We start from the raw sequence: 24,091 nt of genomic DNA, 5'->3' as shown, positions 1-24,091 counted from the left end.
CTGTTTCTTTTTGTCTTCTTCTAAAAATTCGATGGATTGAAACCCAGCTTATCTTAATTTTCAGTCTGTCTTCACTGTTAGTGATGTTATAGAAGATTTAGAGAAGATTTTGTATTACAGTAAAGTACAGAGCAACACGTTTCTGTCATTGTTCTGCTTATACTGAAGCATTTAACCTGTGAAGTAGCTATTAAAACCGTAGCTTTCTTGAACTGAAATAAAAATTTACTGATTTATACTTCTTCTCACTTGGTCAGGTGGATGACAATATTCCGCTGAGAGTAATGCTCCTCCTTATGGATGAAGTCTTTGATTTAAAGGAAAGAAATCAGTGGTTAAGAAGAAATATAAAAAATTTGCTTCAGCAGCTTATTAGAGCAACATATGGTGACACAATAAATAGGTACTGCTTTCTTATATAGAGCGATCATGTGAGTGAGACTGTGTAGACTGTAAATCATTTTTTGTATTAGTAAATCATTGTGGTTTAGATCTGCATGCATTCTCCTTTGAAGAGGTTCGATAAACCAAGTACAAATGTGGTGTAAAATGGAGATAAACACAAAACATTACTGAAAGATAAATTCCAGTAACTCTTATATGCCAGAGAACTTCCAAAAGAGCTTTCAAATATCAACAAGAGTTCTAATTTCTGTGAATGTAACTTAATACTCATGGTGTCTATGCTTTTTGCCCTGTGTTTAACACTGTACTAACTTTTTGTTAATAGTATTTGTTACTTTCTGCACTATTTCTATCTCTTTGCCATAAATGATACCCTGACACTATCCAGTTATGTGAACTGTACCGAGTTGCTGTGTTAAGTTTTAGCTCTCGCACTTTAAAAGATGGAAACGAGTAGGAGGGAAAGGACTGTTCTGGGGTTTGTTCTGCCCTCCATGTTCTCTGTAATTCACATATACCCTTTTTCATGCAAATACAAAGCAAATTAATAGTGCTAAGTAATGTTCTTGCCCTCAGCTTAGAAATCTACTGTTTCCAGGCTTTCTCTTCTAATAATTTGTTTCTGAAATGTAAATAAAAATACAGAACAAAAACATTTCTAGAAACAGGATTGGCACTGAATTGTCACTTAGGTCTAGTGCTATGAATCAAAAACTTAATTTCTGACAGGTGAGAAGTAGTGTCCTATTAGTTTTTCAAGTCATTCCTCACTCTGTCATTACTTCTTACCCTTCTCAAGTGTATTTTTGATGTTTTCATCATCACTATTAAATGTATAGACAGTTCTTGTGGTACCAGTAGTGATGCAGTCATATAATAATAATGATAGCACTGGGCATTTTTTAGATAATTCCTTGTGGCCACCTGACACCTATTTTTGAGACCTGTGCTTCCAAAAACATGCTGCCCTTCTGAACAACTCTGACTACCTTTTGCTCTTTTCAGATTATAATATAACTATCTGAGTTTGTGCCCAGGCTGCTGTTTTCTTATTGCAGAGATGTGCACAGAACTACTTTGCTTCTGCATTTGGAACTATTCCAGATACTCACAGCCTCCTCTGGTTCAGCAGTTGTACCTCTCCTAGCAGATTCTTCGGGCTTAATGGCATTCTGCAGCCAAATTGTTTTCCTATTTCTTAGAAAACTAAGTACAAATTATGTCTAGGGAAATAATCTTGGGGTTATGTTGATACTCTGGTGCATATATAATTATTGTAAACATACTAAATTTGAATATTGACCTATGTGTATGTGTTGATGAATGAAGGTCAAAATTTATGATCAGTCTGTATCTTCTGTTAAAGATTATGAACAACTGCATACTTAAGTGTGGTAATTTGAGATTTTAAGTAGGTTCTTTGCTTACAGAAGCAGAACTTGAAGAGTGCTTCATGAAGATGAGAGCTCTACTAAGTAGAACACTTACCTAATGCTGATGGGAGATGCAACATCAGTTTTCCAGCCTGCTTAGTCATCATACATTTACTCTAAAAAGCCTTAGCTTTAAGAGTTATCAGTGAGCTTAGATTTTTATCTTGAGAATCACTGCTTGCCTTCCCAGTGTGCAGTTTTGTAGAAGCTACTGATGCAGTTGGAGAAAGGTGAAATTATAAGAGTGCTCTTTAAAATGCTATACTTACTTGTTCTCTGTTTTAAAAATTAAATGTTGCTTTGATTTTAGAAAAATAGTTGATCATGTTGATTGGATGACATCTCCTGAGCAAGTAGCAGATGCAGTGAAACGCTTCAGGTATGTCTTTTATCATAGATGTTAAATATGAAGTGCTTGCCAATTGATGTCTAATACCTGTGTATCCTTCCTATTCTTTTTATATGAGTTAATTATTACTGTACAGAATTCCGATTGGAGCGCACACTACTTTTTAGGTATGTTGAGGGGAAAAGTAATTGTCACATGAAGAAAATTTTTGAGTTTTCTCCTCTTCCTTAAAAAGTTCTTTGTTAACCAGCCTAGAAGAGTGAGAGTATGACTATACTTATGAATTTCATTCTATTACTGGATGAAATGTCTTGTTTACCTTGATGAAGACATATATGCCTTGCCTTAAAAGGCAAACAATTATTACTAAAGAAGACCCTAGCTCTAAGCTAATATGTTTTGCATGTGGACAGATCCAACAGAACTGAAGTCTTAGTTTGAAAGTATCAAAGGCTCTGTCATTCCATTTCCTAAAAGTCTTAATGGCTTCTGCAGTGCTATTGAGCAAGAGTTACCCCACTTGCCTTTTGTTTTGATTTGGGGTTTTTTTTGGATGGTGTGGAAGAGATACTGTAGGATAACCTATTAGCCAAAGGGTCATACTGCACAGATAGTCTGTTATCCTTTAATAAATCCAAGTAAGAATGTGTTCTTCTTACTCAGAAAACAAATATATTATTCACTGAGGCAAAATACCTTTTTAGGCAGTCTCTTGCATTGGGCTTTATACTACACTAACTACTTCATCTCAGCTTTAGTTTATTGATAGGTTAAGTACTGTCAGAGATCTAATGAAGCAATTAGTAGACCTAAGCCTAGAGTCTGTCAGTGGCAATAGAGCCTGGTAAAAATAAAATCTAGGTATATTTTATGTAACAGCTGTGTGGTATTTGAATGTTTTTGGTGTGTAATATTTTCTTTAATTTGATTCTTGTACTAAAAAAATATAGGGTAGATACTAATAGCTTGAATGTGTTGTACTTCTTGCTTTTGATTTCTTTTTTGCCTTTTCCCTTTTCTTATATTTGAAGTGTGTTACACTGTGTGCAAATTACTTTCTTGTATTTACTTTATGAGAAAGCTTTGAGGGATTAAAAAGAGCCTTTCACTTGATAAAATTTTAATGTATTTTGACAGACTTGCTTTTGTTACAGAGATGCTTTTTGGCCTAATGGCATTTTGGCAGAGACTGTTCCACGGAGGGATAAAGCTATTAGAATGAGAACAAGAGTGGCAGGGAAGACCAAATTACTGGAGGTAATGCCAGGTAAGTGAGTCTGGGTTTCAAGCCTAGTATTTCTTACTGTATATCGTTACTGGAATTAATGTCAGTATTCTTATTGGTTGTTGAGGTATTGAAATGAAATGTTGACATATGAACTGTATTTACATAAAAAAGGTTTTTAATATTAAAATGCTGAACACTTTCACTTGTATTGTGACTTTGCAACTATAATTCTCTTAGAATCAACATTATATTTAGTTTCACTAGAGAATTCAAGTTTATCTGCATTTTAGTACAGCATGATTTCATGTAAAATAACATGGATCCACATACGTAGTGTAAAAGTGAAGTAATTTTCAGAAATCCTTTGTGCTGTAAGAGAACTTTTAGTTGAATCGTGTTATGTATAATAAAGGCACTGTTACTTCAAATTCCAAGCTATGTGATTTGAAAGACTTAATATTCAGTTTAAGTTTATTGTGAACAGACAAGCAGAATTAAACTTCTGTGTAACTTTCATTTTTGTAGATGAACTGAAGCACATCATAGGTGCTGAGACAACACGGAAAGGCATTCTTCGGGTCTTCGAAATGTTCCAGCACACTCAACTGAATAAGAGAATGGTGTATGTGTTTCTGGAGAGATTCCTAGAAACCTTATTTCCACAAAATAAGTTCCATGAGCTCTTCAACAAACTGCATTCACGGTCAAAGCAGATGCAGAGGTATAAGCAGAGACTACATTCTACTCAAGCGCCTTCCTTGCAGAAAAGGTGACACTTCAAACGTATTAAGCTGGTGTATGTTTGTCCAAGACTAATTTCTTGGGCAGATTCTCTGGGGCTTCAAACTCACATGCTGTTATTTCTGCACCAGTCTTCTAGTGTCACATATTAGATTATTAATGCATCTGTAAGACCTGTGGATCTTCTCATCTTCACTTGTAATTCAACCACTACCAGAAGGGTTTGTGTGTCTTAAATGATTTGGTGCGTCTTCATGCAACATTGAGAAGAATACTGGCCCAATATATAAGAATGCTGATTCCTTCCATTCCTGAGTTGATGTTTTGCCAGCAATGAAAAGTGCCAGACTGTTCAAGTAAAGCACAACTGTGGTGATACAATGGAAGAAAAGGATGTTTTGGCACTGGGAGATAGTGCAATGTGTGAGAATCAGGTGGAATTGCTCTACGTTATGACTGTCGAGGCTGTAGGGCTCTTATAATGTTCCTGTAGGGGTTGAGATAACAGGAAAAGAAGTCTCTGGAATAGCAGGTTCATAGGAGAGGGGAGAAATGGTTATAGCCCCATCACAAAAGTACATTTATTAAAGCAAAATTGATGTTATGTGGCTTTTATGCCACATATACTTCAAGTTTTATGTTTTGAAAAATAAACTAACGCTAGATCTAATGGGAGTTTTAGTCAAGGCAGAGGTGCAGTAGAAATAAACCCTTTATTCTGATTATTCTGTAGCTTTAAGGGCCATATTCTGCTCTTATAGCACCTGGCATACATTTTTCATGTAACTTCAGTGGCGTAGGGGCATCACATTTATGATCAATTGGCCTGTTTGAACATATGTCAAGTTGATAGTTGTAGAAGGAAGGGGGTACATGTTTCAAAGAGGATAGACATCATGTAAGAAGATAAGGAAACTGCACTAAGACACAGTTTACACACAACTCCCCACTAAAATTTGAAACTTTTTTGGGTGTGAAAGACTGTCTTACTTAATTGAAAGATTCCTGACCTTTTTAGTGTGTAAGCCTCATGGAAGAATACTAGAATTAGTTGGATCCTCACAGGTAAAGGATTTCATTAGTCATATGCAAACACTTGGAAGTTCCTGAACGCATCTCAATGTATATATGAAAATAAAAAGGAGATAAAACTACAGTATTTTTTTAGAGATTTTTTTTATTTTTTGCATAGTGTAAAATTTTAATAAAAATTTGACGTCAAGGCCCCACATTCATCTGTTTAGTTTCATTTAAGAATTTCTGTCCAATTAAAATAAAGTTATAACTGAAAAATCCTGTTTGGCCACAGCATATCTCAGTTTGTGGGTTTTTTTTTCATAGTCCCCAACTGTTGGAGCACCACTATCCAGGTGAATAGAAAGTAATCCTAGAGTCTGTTTTTTGGGGTGGTTTTTTTTAATGCTAAACACAGGGTAAGATACAGCTGTTGATCAAGGATCCTTATAGTAATTTGTGTCTTAATGGGAACAAATGATCCTTTTATGTGAGGGAGGAACATAGACCTTTTATGAAAGCATTCTAAGAGAAGATAGAAGGCTCTCAAATGACCTAGTTAAATTGGTTGAAGCCTCTATATAGATCATTTTTTCTCATGGACTCTATTAATGCAATATAGCATTTTATCATACCACTTAATGATGATCATATTGTACTGTTAACATTCTCATACAGTATGCATGGGCTCAAGTGCACTTGTTTTTTTTTTTCTTTATTGCAGAACTAAATACTGTAAATTAAATCCCTTACTTTTATAATCCCTAAGAAGATAAGTTGGTAAATACATAAGAAACCTCCCCCCTTCCTCTCTGCAGGTTCTGTAGAAGTGTGATGATTAAGTGCTGTTTAATTTAACAAAATTGTTGAGTTCTATATGAAGTAATCAACATAGCCAGCTCCTATTGTTTACATGCCTCTATCTTCTTCTGATGTCAGGGTGCTCCAGCATACCTGACATCTGACTGATGAAAGATCGTTCAGCAGTTGTTCTTGGCGATACAGTAAATACACCATTGATCCTACCAAATTCAATTTAAGTCTTTTAAATCACTGAATTTGTTATGCAGTATGAAAGTGGGAAGTTGAAATACTGTTTTGTCAAATCTGTGGAACCTTTTATCTATCTGTAGGTACCATGAAAAATTTTGAGAATAGTGACCATGTGAAAATTTTGGATTTTTTAATTATCTGGTACATTTCTGTACAATAATAAAATAATATCTCTAGGAATGTGAACTGAACATAATATGCCATGTTTGTTAGTCATTTTACTTAATGAATATTACATATATATACCTATACACACATTTATATACGTGTGTGCATATGTTATATATGTATTGAAATTTTGTCTTCTGCATTTAATTACGAATGTGGCTTCCTAATTAAGTGTTGCCTGTTGGCTGGCAAGAATCATCAGAAATGAATACTTTTTGTTCAAAAGAGTTTGGATGTATCTTTATTTAAATGGTTTTGCTGTTGACAATTTAAAATATCTGCCCTGTCAACCCATGCAGCCTATCATCCTAGAAAGTCTCCAAAACTGAATGTTAATGTACAGCCCTTAAGTGTCGGGGTATATCTTCTGGCCTTTGGGTGCTGTGACTGGCTGCTGAAAATTGTGCCATTGTCAACAAATGCACTTGTTTTAGCCTTAATTATTTTTAAGAGAAAATGAGCAATTGAATTTTTCATTTGGTTCATCCTCAGGCTTGTGCTGCTGGTGTTTGCTAGAACTAAACGGTAAATTTTAAGTGCTACCAGAATGTGTACCAAAATAAAAATATATGAATTCCACAATCTAAATTTTAATTTTGTGCAATATTTTCATTTAATGCATGTGTATTTGAATAACTGTAAAATAAATGAACTTTTAATGTTTTGAAGTCTAGGTTAAAAATGTCTTCTCAGCTGAACAATTTTGCATTCTGTTGTTGCATTTATTTAAGGACTTGTTTTAAAAGTCTTATTTGTTACTCCTTTGTTAATTCCCTTGTTCTCAATGATCCTTGCTCAGCTGAGCAAAGCTCATATATTACAAGGGAAAAATCTGAAGAGCACATCTCATGAATATAGCTGTTATAAATTACTTGTGCATATCATTGTACAGTAAGTGTCAGCTGTGTGCCTAACTGTTCTTTTGATGCTTTTTTCCTCCCTTCCCTCTCCTCTCATTTCCATAACAAAGAATGAACATGAAACGGGCTGCCATGGTCACTTCTACTGAATGGCAGAGGACTCTAAAATTTTTGTTTTGGAGTTTGCATTTACGTTCTGTCCAATAGAAAGCTAAAAAATTACACTAATAAAGTATTAACAGGATTTTTCAGTGTCTGTTTATTTTTAAAATTTAAAATCACTGAGGGATATGAATGTTCCTCACGTCTGGAAAAAAAATCACTAAAGATAAAAATACTGCTGTTAAATAAAACCATCATTCCTTGATTTTTTTTTTTTAATCATTTTAAACTGGTTTTGCTTTTTAACATCAGTCTCTACATTCATTTCAACCAACATTTGCAGAGTATCCTGTATTTTAAAATTACTTATGCAGAAACAGTGTGATTGTATGCTGTAGGAGTATTTTTATGTTATGGTTTTTTTACTCTTTGGCTTTTTCCCCCGGGTTTATTCTTGCAGCAGCTGGATCTACCATGGGAGTACAATTTTTACCCTTGATATATTTTTTCCAGCTGTTTCACATTCATCAAAAAGATGTCCTGAGCTACAGAGATGTTAGTTCTTTGACCCTAGGGTAAAGCATTTACCACATTCACTAACTTACACACTTTTGCCACAGGATATAGACAGATCTCGGGAATTTCACTAGCTGATTGCAAGTTCTTATTTATTGAAGCTGTTTTCGTAGGATAATTTCATGGGAAGAAATTAACTCCATTATATACTTTAAAACTCCTAAAATTATCTACCATTTGATAAGTGAGTGCGATATGCATCTGTGGTTATTTAACTCTCCGGTCTATCACATTATCTGGTTTATTTTGGTTTTAATGTCTACTGAATGTGTGAGTTAAGTTTTTGTAAAGTTGAGTAATCAGCATCATTCTGCGTTGATTTATTTAACTGCAAATTTCATGATTCATCTCTTGGAAGAAAGGAAATTATATAATGAAAACAATGAGTTCACTTCTGTTACATATTTCAAAAGAAATTAAGCTTTATTTTCATGAAACACTTGAAACATCTATGCCACTGCGCTTGCCCCCCCATGCACACAGAAATATGTTTGAATAGTTTCATATTCAAATATCTCAAATAACTATTTCCCATGCTGTGTCCCTTTGAATTACTATGGCATGTTGGGGTTGGGATAATCTGCATGGGTCAGTTAAATTATCTGGTATCTGGTTCATCAAGGGCTAAATGGAATTCTCATTTGACACTTTACATTGGAATAGTGCATAAATTAAATCTGAGGTTGGCCTTAAGTAGAGAATGATTATATTGAATTTGTTGGCAATAAAAAGCTACTTACTGGGACTAAGGAACGTAGCTTTCAAAACCGGACTTGCTCTTTCTTACCATAACAGCTTTAAAAGCAAGTTTCAAGTCGTCTTTGAGTCTTTACACTGAATTTCCTCAGCTTGAGGTCTAGAAACATGCTAACTCTGAATTAAGTTGAGAGATACTGATGGAATTTTCTGTTACTGATTTACTAGAATTTTAGGGAAGAGATTCTCATAAAATGGTGAGAATTGGGAATGCTCTTCTTCATTTAGCACATACGTAGAAGGTGTTCTGTGGGTTACCAGGTTATTCCGTGCAAGGAATAGCCAGAACTGGAAAAAACTTTTACTGTTTTATGGTTGTTTTTCTTAAAATAGCCAGCCAGTATTAGGGTAAATACAAAATGTTCTTTGCAGAAGTCACCTCATGTTAGCAAGCTACAGATTTCTTTTCAGTTTGAAGGTGAACTTAAAATTTGTTTATCAAAGACAATGTTTTCGTTTATGTTTTCAATGACTTCATAGAAAACATTCCTTTCTAGTCTGTTTTAAAAATTGGTTTTACATCTTACTCGCTCAGTTTTACATTATCTATGTTGCTTTAAATCAGTGGCTTCCCAGTAATCCCTAACATCATTGTGGTGACCAAACAAGGCCTGCTTATACCTGATGTAAAAACAGAAGAGGTATTTTGAAGAGCAAAGGATAGCAGCTTCATTCAATATTCTGCTGTCTTGGGTCATCTTACCAGTGCAAAAGTTAAACCGGAATGTCATGCAATTGGAAAGTCACCCATTTTGTTGACTCTCTGCAGTGCCATGTAAAGAAAACATGGGCCCAGGGTATTTTTCTTCTGTGTAGGTTCTAAGTGGTGCTGAGGCTAGTTGTGCTAAATGTCTTTGTGTTACAGCCTAACCATTCTGCTAAGAAGATCAATGCAGCCTGCAAAAGTGTGTTACTGAGAAGGGTTCTTCAGAACCAAGATATGGGCTGTCACCAGTGAAAGACTTGCTGAAGTACCTGAGGGATTCCAAGTGATTCCACATAAATGCATTTGTGCCTTTTCACTTGTTACAGAATCCGTCCTATTTTTATTTACTATTTGTCAATAGTACTGATATTACTGAGAATATTGTGGTCTCTAGAGGGTGTGTCTTCTTGAGTCATAATAAGTGTAGTAACATTTGGTAGATGGCTGTTTGTGTAGGTAGACTCTTTTGGCTTGACGGTATTGGGGACAGGAGTAAAATTCATGGGCGATGATCTGTTCATATAGGATGATCTCCTGTAGAGGAAATTAAGTAGTATTCTGTCCAAATAAAGTGGTAATTTATGGAAGTGAGAGTACATAAACAGAATTACTTGACTGGTAATTTGATTTCTTCACCTAATACCAACAATTTTAAGTTATTTTTGTGACAAAGGCTATGCTATGATTCAAACACAATTGCATAGTAATCATAGCAGTTTTTCATAACAGATTATCACTAGTTTGTATGGTCTAGAGTACAAGTAGATACTGGACAGGAAAAAATTTGTAAATGTTTTTCTGACTGAGATGGGAGAGAGAAACTTCTGCATTCTCTGTCCATTCTGATGGTTTCTTTTATGCAAAAAGAGAAGACAGTAGTTAGACCCTTCACTCTAAATGGCATATGAAAATGTGTTACATTCTATATGCAGGTTCATCTACTAAATCCATCGTTAACAAAACTGGAGTGCTAATTCATTTCTAAACCAAATGACAGTCACAGCTTCAGCTATCCATGTTGAAAACAAACCGTTCATCTGGTTTTCTTCAATGCATAAAATAAAATTGTGCGCTTTTGTGGCCACCATAACACTTTTAGTATTGTGGACTAGAATTAATCTGCAAGAATCTCCCTTTTAATTTTAAAAATTATTTTAACTGGAAACTACTGTACTGATGATTTATTTTATGCTAAGTCCAGTGATGGTTTACTTGAACTTAGAGATGTGCTCTCATATTGGGTACATTAACCTGTTTCTTCAGAAAACAGTCAAAATTTGTACCTATCTAGTGACATCGTGTGAAGTACAATATCCTCACCGTTTCCATTAACTTAGAGACTTGAATATACTGAAAAGAAAGCACTGCAGATTACAAATTGAGATGCGTTAGAAATATCCCTCAATTTCAGAATTGTTTTGGAAATTTAAGTAAAAATCCCACCAACCTCCCTTCCCGCCCCAACACTGAGCTTTCACACAGCTTATACAAATTAGACTGTAAATAACTGAACTTTGCAGGTTGTGAAGGGCAGTTTATTTGATCAATTAAAATTTTTTGTTCATCTCTAGTATTGTGTGCATGTGTGGTTCAGAGACTTAAATATTTTGCATTAAGCATTTTATGTCAGAGAAATACTGTTTCACACAATACTTGTTTCCTTTCCCATAAACTATTTGTAGGCTTTATCACTGATTGAGAGAATTGCTCTCCAAATAAACTGCTTAGTCTTTGCAAACTGCTTTTGTTGGTCACACCAAAAATTAGTTAAATCTCTATTGGCCAGTCAGCTCAGCTAGAAAATATTTGTCTTTCTGTTAAATACTTAAAGGATTAAATTCCACTAGGAATTTGCAGAGGTAATGTACACTTTTTGTTTGATTACTTTTTTTCTTTAATCAATCAGCAAATCCTGTTTTTCTTCTTCCAAGGAAACCTAAAGTAAGGAAGTCCTAAAATTTACACTCATTACTACTTTCAATAATATTAGGTTACATATACCTATGTAAATGTATGTGTGTGTTCCAAAGCATAGTATTAAGTATAAACATACTTCTGTCCAGCTTTTGAGGAACTTACTTTAAATTTGAGGAACTTTACTTAAAATTGAATATGGGGAAACAAAGAACTATGAATTTGATTTCTTTCGTTTAAAAAATTTAAAATTATGATAATATTAGTCTGTTTTGAAGAATTTTTCATTGATTATTTTCTCGAGTTTTTTTAATCTAACCATAGTACTTTTAGATTTACAATTGCCCATGTCAGAAGTGGGGGAAAAAAAGAAAGACTGACATACATTTTCATGTCTCTTTCAGTGACATGGAGTGTTTTCAGCTACTTGATATGTTTTTCATGAAGTTGTTCTTGAAACGTGGACAGTGTAAACACCTTTATGGTGAGCGATGCAATGGATCCATGCATTCCTCAAACAGCACTGGGCTAGCTTAAAGGTAGAGGGTTTGTGTCTGTAAAGAAGGTGTGGGCAAAGAATTGTGTTTTGTGGGATTGTTGGATGTCCAGAGCATGGAAATACCTGAGTTGTTAAAGAATGCTTTTTCAGTATAAATGCAGGGCGGGACACAGATTCAAATCTTGGCTAACAGAAGCCAATTACAAAATAGTAATACAAATGCTACGTTCATGAGTTACTACTGTCTTTGAGCCTGATTTGACTATGTATGCTTTCACCTTCTTACATGGTGGCAGTTCCTTAAGATAACTGAGCAGGAAATCACTTCTATTTCTGGGCCTGCCTCTTGTGGGCCTGGAATAATTTCATATAAATTAATCTCTTTACTATTAACAATTCCACATGTAAGATAAATTCCATTGCTTAATACTAATAGCCTGCTGCATCTTTTAGGTCATTTCAATTCACAAGACCTAAGAAGAAAATCTTGCAAGGAGATTTTCAAAATTTGCATAGTGTAACATGTCAGGTTAACAAAAAAAACCTGCTTTTTTTTTTGTTTGTTTGTTTGTTTGTTTTAATTGTGCTTGAAGTAAACCAGACATTTCTAGTCTTGTTTGTGCTTAGCAGGTTTTGATGCAGCAGCTATTTTTTGCTCAGTGCAGGAATACATATGAGACTGGGTTTTGTTAAACTCACTAAATTTATAAAAATTTAAAATAGTTCCAAATACATTTAAACTGGATAAAACACTCTTTAACATATGCTCTGTTTCAATTATATAGTCAATATTTAACCATTTTTTTATTCATCAGACGATTGGTTCGTTGTAAGCACAACCAGGATAGTTTGTTTCTAAAAGTAAATTTATTTTGAAGGAAATTGCATTAGCGCACATTCAGAGGGTTGAATGATGCATGTGTCTAAGGTACTCATGGACAGGCAGTGAAGTTACTGAGTGCAATTAGGAAGAAGTTGGATAGAGAAGCTGAAACTCCAAATTTAACCCCCCTGAATTGTAGAGGTTAAAAAGAAGTCAAGCGGTGAAGTTCTTGGATCTACACCCTTTCCATCCATCCTTCCATCCATCCTTCCCACTCCCTGCAGAGTCTTTTGGTTATGGTTTATGGCTTCAAAATTCAAGGAGCTTGTCTCTTGGCTAGATTTGCTGCTGACATTTCATAAGAATAGCTGGTCATATGAGATGAAAACAAATACTTTGGAAATATTTATGAATTTTGATCTAAGACTTCTTGACAGCAAGTTCCAGACCTCTGTTCTCATTTAATCTAACCCTGAACCACGTTCCCGGTCTACATTCCTCTCTCTTTACAAAGCATTTTATGTGCTGTGTTTTATATCAGTGTGTGATAGGTCAATAGTGCCTAAGATCTGCTCAGTATAAAGAAAGTGATTGTATATGTCAGTATGAGCAGAGCGTGTGGTAATGGAGCTGCAGTGGGAGAAAACTGACACACAGCAGGTGTGCAAGGAATAAGCAAAAACATTTTATTATGATAATGATCATGAAACTGAAGGCCAGAGAATGTGAACTATTTCTAAGGCCCCTGATATTTTCATCAAGTGGCCTTATGGTACACGCTTGCCATCATCTGTTCAGCTGTGGAGAGTTTTGAGAAAAAAATACTGAGTTAATGCTGCTGCACTTAACAGAGTCCCAAAACTTCATGTTATCACATAAAGGCTTAAAAATCAGCAGAAGATGTAGCTTGAAGTATTTTTTCTTGAAGCACTTGGGTTCTGTGCATCATAGCATGTTTGGGATGGTTCATGTTTTGCAGTTAGGTTTGAGGGGGGAAGGAATGAATGTATTTGAGCCCCACAGGACAGGTCTGAGTATTTGCTGCAGCCAAGCATGATGCAGGATGGGTATGTCTTTACAGAGCTGGTGGTAAGCTCTACAAAAATTGCTTGCTCTGATAATTCTGTTGCTTTTGGAAAAGAGAGAAATGTCTGCTTTGAAAGTTGCTCTGTGGCCACAGACCCACTTAACAGAGCTGTTGTGCCTTTTGTTTCAAAGGAGACTTTTCTGAAATTAATGAGGCTGGGGTGTATGAGTAGGTTGTCCTGGATTTAGAAGGTAGACCTGGCACACTTACTTAATGTTATCCTATCAAGAGGGTTTTCTCGAATCAGGGATCTCCTTGGCATGTGTATCAGATCAAGAGAAATGACTGGTGTGTTTCCAGGTCTATTTACTGAAAATCTGCTGTAGCTTCCCTGCTTGGAGAGAAGCTCAGAGAAAGGGCCTGGTTGTGAGGAGCCTGCACTGAGCAGGAGAAGCCTGGGGAAACCTCCTGTGAGGCCTCCAGCCAAGAGTAGCAGAGCCTATGGGAGCCTCCATGATTGAACAAGGCAGTCTGCCCAGGCAGTGGAAGAAAAGTTGTTTCCCACCATGAGGTGTGACCAGCTATAGCACCTGTGGAGGTAAGATGTTCGTGTATAGTGGTATCGGGGTGATCTGTGCCCTCCCAGCTAAACCCTCTCTTTCAGGGATCCCTGAGGGGTGCTGGTACAGAATCACAGTCCTGCTTTCAGAGGCACAGAAACAGCATGAGGCTCTGTGGGGAACAACTGGGCCCGTTGTGTTTCAGTCCTTACCAGGAACTTCAAGAGAGTGTCCGTGGGTTTCAGCTTATTCTCTGAACAACAAATATTAAGACAGCCTTGAATGATGCAGATAACTAAATGCATTAGTTTGCCAGCCTGGTGCTACTTTGAAGCCCTGTGTTCAGTGCTATTTGTCAGACTAGTTAAAAAAAAAAAAAATCTGATTGCAGTCACCTGATATATACATATATTTTTGCCTTGGTATATCTGTCTGGCCAACCCAGCTCCACAGTATTTGGGCACTTTTACCCACTTGGAAAAAGCTTCTAGCTACAGGAGTTTTTCTTTTTCCGTAGGGGGTTCTAGAAGGTCACAGAAGCATGAAATCTATCCTAATTCAGCTTAGCTGCTAATCACAGAGAGAGAAAGGAAAGTGTGACTGAGTATTGAGTAAATGTCAGTTGGCACCTGTTTTCACAATCTCAATTTGTTTTTCTTCTCACACCATATTACACCTCTTAATTTAATTTGTGACTGGCCTTTTCTCCTCCCAGCTGTCCAGAGCTGCAGTGCACAAGTTCCAGCTGGTGTTAGTGGGGGCTTTGCTTGCCCGAGGACTGAACTGAGCAAATTACCCAAGTTCTGCAGCCGTCTGGGGTCTCAGTGCTCTATTGCTGCCTTATCTCACTTACAGGCTGGTAATTTGATTCCCCGGACCTGAAATGGAGTATGCATATTTCAAATACCTTTAAAAAGTCTTTCCCATCCTAACTATGTTGTTTTGGGATTAAAATGGACTTAAGGTAACAGAGTGACCCATTCAGCAGCTTTGCAATAATTACAGTGCTAATGTTGATTTAAGTTTGGTGTTTTGAACAGAAAAGTTCCTAATGGTATTTGCAGAAAGGTAGGGTTCCTGGCAGTTGTGCTGTGAGTGTGTCACATGTAAGGGCTGCACTCTCCTTCCCTCCCATGTGCAAGCACACAAAAAGCAGCAGAGCTGGAGAAATTCAACATCCCACCCCTGTGCCCCAGAAAAGTTTAAGGCAGTCCCAAAGTGACATTCAGAGAAGCAGCAAATTTTACTTCTTGGACCTCAGGCTATGATAGTTTAATCCTTCCTCTCTAGAACAGCTATCTTCAAAAGCAAGATGCATGCTATCTGGCAAAATTAACAGGCAGACTGAAAGATGATGAATTTGCAAGATACAGAAGCCAGTTTTATCTCCAGAGCTTCCCTTTGTAGAAGATCTCAGTGTTCCAGGTCAAGAAAGAAGAAAATTGCCCAGCCCTGTTCTCCCTGAGCAAATGTTTCTTGTGTTCTGTCAGCTCTGTGAATTTCTAAAAACTGCAGTGTTTGTATGTGGTGGTGCATATTATTAAATAGGCTGTTAATTTGCTCTACAGAAACTCGTCTAAGTTACCATCTCTGACTACCACTGAACCCTGTTAGCACAGGATACTTCCCTCCTGATAAGCTCATTGTCTGAGAAAACTAATTGTCATGATTACTAGTTTGCTGCTATTGTTGCAAGAATGGGACTGCTGTTATCAAGTTTTGCCGTTTTAATTTGGGAAAAGACCTGTATAGTAGTACATTCCCTATGTTAAATGATATTACTCCTTTTCCTCTCCGTAAATCGTTCCAGAGAGTGAATGTTAACAGTTGTCTTTGAATAATAGGTTAGATTGAAAACATATTTCTGAAAATGGGTCCTAAACTGAGCTGCATGAAGTTGGGGTTTTTGTGGCTTCATGGGAAAAATCTGAAAAACATTTAATTTAGAAGCAGTTTTGGTTAGTGCAGTCTGTGATTGCACGTGGTGTTGGCAGAGCAGGCATCAGACACATGATATTGTAGGTGGAAAAGGCAAAGACCTGGATGGAGGCTCTTGCTGAGGTGTCAGCCCTGCCAGCTTGCAGGGACTGTATAAGGAAGCTCTAGAAATTCTTTGTTTTCCCTAACTCCAAAGCAATTTTTTGTATTAAGAATGGCCTGATGTCCTACTTAGTCTCATCAGATCATTTTCTGTTGCCCTTCTTATCAGTCTCTTGCCTCCATGCATCTTAAAAGCTCCTAGTGGGCAAGAGACCCAAGGTCTGTTGAAATGTTACCCTTGTTCTGCATGTATTTCATGGATGTAGGATGGATATTTGAGAAGAAACAATCTTTTAGTCTTCAGGTTTTGATTTTTAATAAGTCTCTGCTTGCACATGATGACTAAAGAGGAATTTTTAGAAAAGTCACTCTTGTTGCAGCTGGTTACTGCTTGAAGCTTGAAACTTAACGCATGTCAAAGCTATCATCATACAGGTTATTGTAGCCTGCTTTTTATCCCTGGCCTTGGCAAATGCAATCTTATCTCTCCAGAGTACTATCACAAAAACTGTAGTTTTAACTTAGGCTTTTATAATTTTCTGCTTTTCTGCTGTAGCTGTTTTCAGAGTACATGGTCTTTTTACATATTTATTTTAACCCTTGTATTGAACCCTGCCCTTTCAAAAAGCTATCACAGGGCTGATATGGCAAATTATTTTAGTTGTGTGCCTATTGCTGATGACAGAAATGTCAGATAAAACTCCATCTTGTGCAGGTTGATCTGTGGAGGCTGCTGAATTTCTTTTCCATTCTCTCATGAAGGAAGGATGATGCTGCTTAAGATTGTCACACTGAGATAGAGAAAATAAAAGTGAAGATTGGAAGGGAAGTAAACCCTGGGGAAATGCTTTTGCCTAATTAGCACTGGTGAGAGCAGGCTGGATTGAACTTGTAAGATCCTTCTGCGTCCTGATGAACTTTTATTTTCCTAAGTGCAGAGGAACTCTGTAATAAAAAACAAAGATTAAGGCGCTTGACTCAAAAGTAGGATCACTTAAAAATAAGTCTTCTCCCTTTCGTACAGTAAAAGTTGCTATCCTGAGTATTACAGCCCCAGCACATCTTGAAAAGTCATGAGGAGTAACATCCAAACAAAGTCTGTAAGGAGAAGTGGTGCATCCTTTTCATGCAAGGGATGGTGAGGAAGAGGAATTTGGTGGAAAGCCTCTCTTGAGAGGAGCCATATGTTCAGTCAAGAGAAGCAAGAATGTTTCTTAGTTGATAGTACAGCAAGATTCTGTACAGAAGAAAATAGAGATTTACTTTATCAGATCTGAATAATTTACCCAGATGTATCAATAAAAAAAGCCTCTCAGTTCCCGAAAGTCCCTACTGCGTAAATACTGCAGTGTCTGTATGAGTTTTTTTGTCCAAGATGTTACTAAAATTGCTCATACACAGCTTTGCTGCCCACAGAAGAGCAAAAAAGCTGGTGAGGGGTCCAGTAAACAAGTCCTATGAGGAGCAGCTGAGAGAACTGGGTTTGTTCAGCCTGCAGAAAAGGAGGCTGAGGGGAGACCTTACCGCTCTCTACAACTACCTGAAAGGAGGTTGCAGAGAGGGGGATGTTGGGGTCTCTCTTTTTTTTTTTTTTTTTTTTCCAAGTAACAAGTGATAGGACAAGAGGAAATGTCCTTGAGTTGTACCAGAGGAGGTTTAGATTGGATATTAGGAAAAATTTATACACCAAAATATCAAGCATCAGAATGGGCTGCCCAGGGAAGTGGCTGAGTCACCATCCTTGGGAAGTATTTAAAAGACATGTAGATGTGGCACTTAGGGACATGGTTTAGTGATGGACTTGGCTAGGTTTACTGTTGGACTTGATGTGCTTAAAGGTCTTTTCTGTTATTTCTCTGCAAATTATCTGAAGCCTCTGCATCTGAAGGAGATGGCCTGGACAGTCTCTGGTTGTTCTTGCCTTGCTATCTCCCTTAAAGACATTATGGAGGACCCCAGTCATGTAATGCCCACGTTATTTCGTTGCCTCAATCATCTATGCCCACTTGGATCTTTCTGCATGGTTAAGCGTTAAAATTGGTGTTTGAGGTTTTGATGGCTGTACCTGATAACCGATAACTGCTGTTTGCTCAAGCTGTCTTTGTTAAACGTGCCCCCTATCTCTTACTGTTCAGGTTTTGTAAAAAAATATGTTTATAGATTAGACATGCTTCACTACCAAATCTACTTGTTAAAGGAAACTTTGCTGCCTCAAGTTTTTATGGCTGACTCCCTTAACTTAAACACAGACACAGGTTTCCCTGAAACAATGTGTTTTCTAGAACATTTGTGACTCTGTTTTTGGCTGCCAGCTCTTGCGCAACAGTATCATGGCATATTCCTAAGGTAGGAAATGCGTGATTGTAGTTGTTGTCTATTTTGTACTTGCCCTTGTTACTAGCAAAGCCTCAGGCAAATGAAATGTTCAGATAAGCACATTTCTCTCAATGTTCATTGCCAAATCAGAGATTTCAAGTAACTGATAATATTTGGGTGCCTTAAGACCGAAACCTCTTCTGTCCTTGTTCAGCTACAAGTGCTATTAATAACTGTAAATACATTTATTAATAACAATATTTTATGTAAAGAACCTCTTAATTATCTAGCATTTACTGAAAGATGTTTGAAAGTTTCCAGGTACAACCATACCTAATCTAAGAGCACCTGAAGTACCATATAACACTACTACTTTTTATGTTTGAAATGCTCAGATACGTTATGTATCCCAAAATGCAAGCTAGTCAAATTCCTTAATAATCATACATAATTCATTTTATAGATTAAATACTTGATTTTGCAAAGATTTGCCTGGCTGCTTAACTTGGTGTGTTGAAACTTTCACAGCGTAATATTGCCTTTCTTCTTGTTTGTCTCCACATTCCAGAGTTAAGGGAACTGAGAAGAAAGCAATGGTTACACAAAATTTTATAAGAAATATATGTTGTCACCATATATTATAGATCTCACTTTTCTCTTCTTGTTGATTTTTATAAGGCTCCACTGGGGGTTGGGTGTATTACTGATGGCATCCCAGCCTGTGCTGTGCCCCAGCAGGTCTCCCTTTCACACATGTAGCATAGTCCTGGGGTGAGATCAGCTGCCGGGGGTGACCCCAGCTTCAGGGTGTCCTTTTGATCCCCCACACTTGGGCTGATGGACAGCACAACTAGGTGCAGGGAGCGCTTTGAAGCAGGAGCTGGGTGGTGGCTCCCTGAGCAAAAGTAAGGGAGGGAGAAACTGTTTTCAGGTCTAGAAATGTGGTCTGTTTCCAACTCCTCTATAATTTGAGTTGTACTCAAATGTAAGTGTTCACTTTTGGGGACACACAGAAAACTTGGCAGAAATTTTTCTCCATCCCTTCCCTGTAGCCTGTGATGCTCTTCTAACAACGAGGAGAGAGACAGATTCTGTCACGCATTAATGTGCTGCACTGTTAGGGACATTCTCTTCTTGATTCCTCATTGGTACCTTGTTAGCTGAATGCTTTTAAAAAGTGCTTTTTTATTTAAGGTTCTATGTGATGTAATCTAAATTTAAGGGGATAATTTTTATTGCCTTTTTGGGAAGCTTAGCATGATGATGGTGCCCCCCAACATCTCCCCTCGTGGAGACGTGGTTGCAGGGCTTTCTGGCTGTGCAGAAGGAAGTATGCTGCTACTTTTTTTTCTTTCCTTGTGTTTACCAAGAAGGAGGGGTGCTAGCAGCAATGGTAACAAACCTCAGCAGAGGGCATTTCCCAATGAGCTGATGACTGACTGGTTTTAATGACCCTCAGTTTTTCTCTGGGTCATTAACTCTCCTAGGTAGTTATTAATCCCCAGGAAACATACTGGGTCTCAATGTTTAATGCTTAAAGACAAGACAGTCTCTTGCAGATATTTTTCCTACAAAGCATCCAAAACACACATTCGACTAAATCTTTTTTCTTCTTTCCAGATGTTCCAGTGTTTTTCAGTCTCCTGGAGAAATCTTCTCTTATCTTAGTGATTTATTTTGGCCTTATGTTGGGTTGGGTGGTTGCTGCTATGACATGTCTGCAGATCGAAGGTTTCCACACCCTTTGGTCTTGGGGCCTTCACTCTCACTTCATTAAGCTAACTGCAAATGTCTGTGCACAACGTAATGATTGTTGTGCTCTGGAATATACAATTTGCTGGCTTAATTCTTACTTTCTGTCCTTTACAGTTACTGTGCTGTACTGATGCCCAGAGCAACAGCCACTTGCAGAGGATGGAGGATTAATGCTCTTACAGATACTAACACAAATATGTCCTCTGCATGTCAACAATCAGCCCAGTATTTTCAGAGCCAAGGGATGAGGACCTCTGCTGTTCAGCAGCCACAGCATGGCTTGAATGAATGATGCCTCAAAGAACCAGAAATACTTCTATTTTACTTCTGTCTGCTCTTATTTCCTTTAAAATATGACTGCTTAAAGTATCAGGGAGGATCTTTGAAAAAATTTACATGACGATGAAAAAGCATCTGCCTCAAGGCGCAGCTGAGTCACAGAAAACAACTCATTTCTACTGCTGCATTTGAAGGTGCAGAAGTACATTAATGCATCAAAAGCCTGACTTGGCACATGTCTGAGATACAGTGGCAGGAAATTCTGACACTGGGCACATTATGGGAAGCTCCTGGGAAACAGCTTCTGGTGCTGTTTGTGGACAGGGTCTTCCTTTAATGTTAAATGTTTTGAAATCTTTAACATTGAAAATGGTTTATTACTGCCTGATTAGACCTATGCAGAGACTGATCTCTTGGTTTACACACAGCTTATAAGAGGGAGTTTTTTCAAGAGGTCCTTGGTCTGGAGAACTTTTCTGGGGTACAAAATATGAAATTATGTGAAGTATTGCATGTGCTACAGTAATCTCTCCAGAGAGTACACACGCTGACAAAAGTTATAATCAGGCTTGCGGCTGCAGTGTCTGTGGAAGTTCCCAGTAACACACTTTTCTGTGACACAGTTTTGTTTCTTGGCATATCTCTGTCTGCATCCAGGACTTTAGAAAGGCAAAATAGCCAAACTATCCCAAAATGCTCAGAAAAGATGTGGGATAAGGGTATATCTGAGGAGCAAAATGTCATCCCGGACTCGTGACTCTTCCATTTCAAGAGGGACTACAGATTTTGCTCTGGTAAATCTTCCATTTCCTTCAGTGAGGAAGGTGTTGCAGGTGGGATTAGGCACTGTACAAGAAATAGCTCCTTCCCCTTTATTTGTGGGAAAATATTTTAATTTTCTTTGCAAACCAGAACTGAATTGCTTTGTAGAGTGTTCATCTTTTTCAAATACCTGTTCAAATAACTATTTTGTATGTTGAGACATCTATTACTTTTGTATTACTCCAGGTTCTTCCAGGAAGAAAAACTGATGATGTCCTTCCCGTACAGAATTCGTCTGTGCTCATTTTGTGAGGTAAGCAAATTGTGCCTCTGGTAAAGAGCCAAAAGCCTTCTGTTGCACGTACTTCCACTTAAAAAGTTCTGCCTATAAAAATAGGTCTATGGTTAGTTTCTCAGTCCTAAATGTAATTAAAAATAAAAGGACAGTTGCAAAATAGTTCTACCTACCAAGAACAACTTTTAAAAATTATATTGTTTTCAGTCAAAATGCTCAACTTTATTATAGCCTTATCTCTAGAGATGAGATATTTTTCCCTTTTATTTTGTTTTTGTACGTGTAATAAGCCTGTAGCTGCTAGTTTAAGATCGAGTTGTTTTTTCTTTACTCTGGAGGTGCAGAGGTCGAGGTCCTGCAGAAGTCTGTCTAGAGAAGGCACAAATATGAAACAAGATTGCCACCTTCTGGAAAGACCTTGGAAAATGAGCTGAATGGGATGCATTACAATTTGGGATCTTTTTTTTTTTTTTCAAAACAGATTTAAGATGACAGTAAGTATTAATGTCTGTTTTTCTGGATATGTGCTAGCTATCTGTATGGCTGGGCAAAGACTGAACTCCCCCATCATGACAAGTCTGTGATACCCTGAGGAGAGGGGTATCATGTGGAGAAGCCACTACAATCACAGCAAGGACATTCACCAAAGAGGGCCAGATCTTTGGCCCCTTTTAAGCTCTAGAATACAGGGGGCCATACATAACAATTTAAAGATATTAAGTAATTATACGTATGGGAGCTGCCTTTGCTGCTTTAAAAGTGGAAAAAGTATTGTAACGCCTCAAATATTCCTGTGGAAATAAGAAAGGGCAAATATTTCATATCTGATCTCTTGAAACTATCTCTTGGGAAAAACAATGATAAGCTATGTGGATGCTTACCAGTAACGCTTTGTTTTCAGAATTTATTTTTAGTTCTACAATTTAATGACTGGAAATGAAGCTAGCAAACATTGTTTTAAGCACTGTGATAATATCTCAATATTCAGTGTATGGCTGTATGGGTAAACACTTGCAGTTTTATTCAGCTCCAGACCAAAGGTGACTTCCTTAAAAAGCAGAAACTGGAATATCAGAACCAAATCACTTCACTGATCAGGTAGTCAGTATTTTTACAGTGGAGCAAGCAATGCCACATTTACTTTCCTACTGCAGATATTGTTTTTAAAGACATATTTAACAGTTGGCATAAGTCAGTCTGAAGAAAGTGAAGCTACAGACCTTGTGACACAGTATTTTACAAGCAAATTATATCCCTCATAATTTTAAAGGGAGTATTTTTCAAAGCTGCCTGGCTGGGTGCAAATCCCTGCTGCAGGTCCTCTGCCTTGGTGGATGGATGCCCTTGCCTTGGCCGTGTGCACAGGTGACAGTGGCCAATCCTCTCCCCAGTTGCTGAATTATGTTTATCCTGTTTTTTGGCTGCTGGTTCTCATTGTGTCTGATTTCTCCCCGGGATGCTAATAACAGAGATAATAAACATGTTTGACTCTTTGCACAGTTTGCATAAAAACATAAATCAGTCTTCTTGACCTGTTGTCTTGAAGGGCCACACTTACTGTCAGATGTCTTCTGACATTCAAATGTCACCTGAAACAGCACTTTTGCTATGCCATCATAATGCAAAATTATTTATGAAGACTGAAGTTGCTTCCCTAACCTTTTTTTTCAACTGCAAGGGAAAAACAGACAGACTGTATGGAAGTTGTATAGACATATATCCAACTAATAAGGATAAACCCACTTATCCAAAGTATATGAGAAGTGGCTAAATTCTGTATCATCCAAATAAAACTAGGTAAACTCCATTTACCTTAACTGACCTCTGAATATGTGGTGGTGCAGTTCTCACCCCTCCTTGTTGGGCTGCTTGGTGCTAGGTGTGATTCCACCCACCTCCCCCAAGCTATACACCAGTCTGTGGAGATAAGGATTGCTAACACGCTAAGGTGCCCCTTAAACGAGCCTGGTTCCTGCCCTCTCGATTATAACAGCCCATCATCTCCTAACCTCTTGGCACACCTGTGCCTGGGATGTGGTCAAATGGGAACAATAATAGAGTTGCACATTCATCAAGTTCTTGTGCAACTGCTGGAGGACACCAGAATACTTCGTTGTTCGAGCTGGGCGTGAGCAAAACGTATCTGACAAAAGTCAATTATCTTGGAACCTATAAATTGCAAACGCAAGGGAGACCCTTTGAGTTCTCCAGGATCACAGCGGGCCTGTGACCAGCATCTCCCCTGAGCTGGGATGCTTAAGATGTCTTCTGCTGTCAGAGCTGACAGAAAGCCAGGGTCAAGTCAACCCGCTCAAATCTCAATTATCGCCCATTGAGGGATGCCAAGGAATTGTGAGTATTTTCTCTAGAGGAGGGAAATTTTACTTTGAGCTAGCTTCTCTTTCACCTGCTCTTTCTCTGCTTACTGGT

General features: G+C 37.6%; 1 protein-coding gene across 3 annotated transcripts in view; it reads left to right on the top strand.

The window, feature by feature from the left end:
• SNX13 (sorting nexin 13) overlaps positions 1 to 7,495 on the top strand; it is a 76,814-nt gene extending 69,319 nt beyond the window's left edge. For all 3 annotated transcript variants that reach the window (XM_074900371.1, XM_074900370.1, XM_074900372.1), the window contains exons 23-26: positions 258 to 403; positions 2,149 to 2,217; positions 3,342 to 3,454; positions 3,941 to 7,495. In XM_074900371.1, the coding sequence (XP_074756472.1) occupies positions 258 to 403; positions 2,149 to 2,217; positions 3,342 to 3,454; positions 3,941 to 4,188 (576 nt within the window). In that variant the 3' untranslated portion in view covers positions 4,189 to 7,495. The remainder of the gene's footprint in view (positions 1 to 257; positions 404 to 2,148; positions 2,218 to 3,341; positions 3,455 to 3,940) is intronic.
• Positions 7,496 to 24,091: the final 16,596 nt, after the last annotated feature.

This window comes from Athene noctua, chromosome 2 (assembly GCF_965140245.1).
Source record: "Athene noctua chromosome 2, bAthNoc1.hap1.1, whole genome shotgun sequence".
Lineage (NCBI taxonomy): Eukaryota > Metazoa > Chordata > Aves > Strigiformes > Strigidae > Athene > Athene noctua.
The sequence above is the reverse complement of the archived record's forward strand: the minus strand, read 5'-3'. Positions and strand labels throughout refer to the sequence as shown.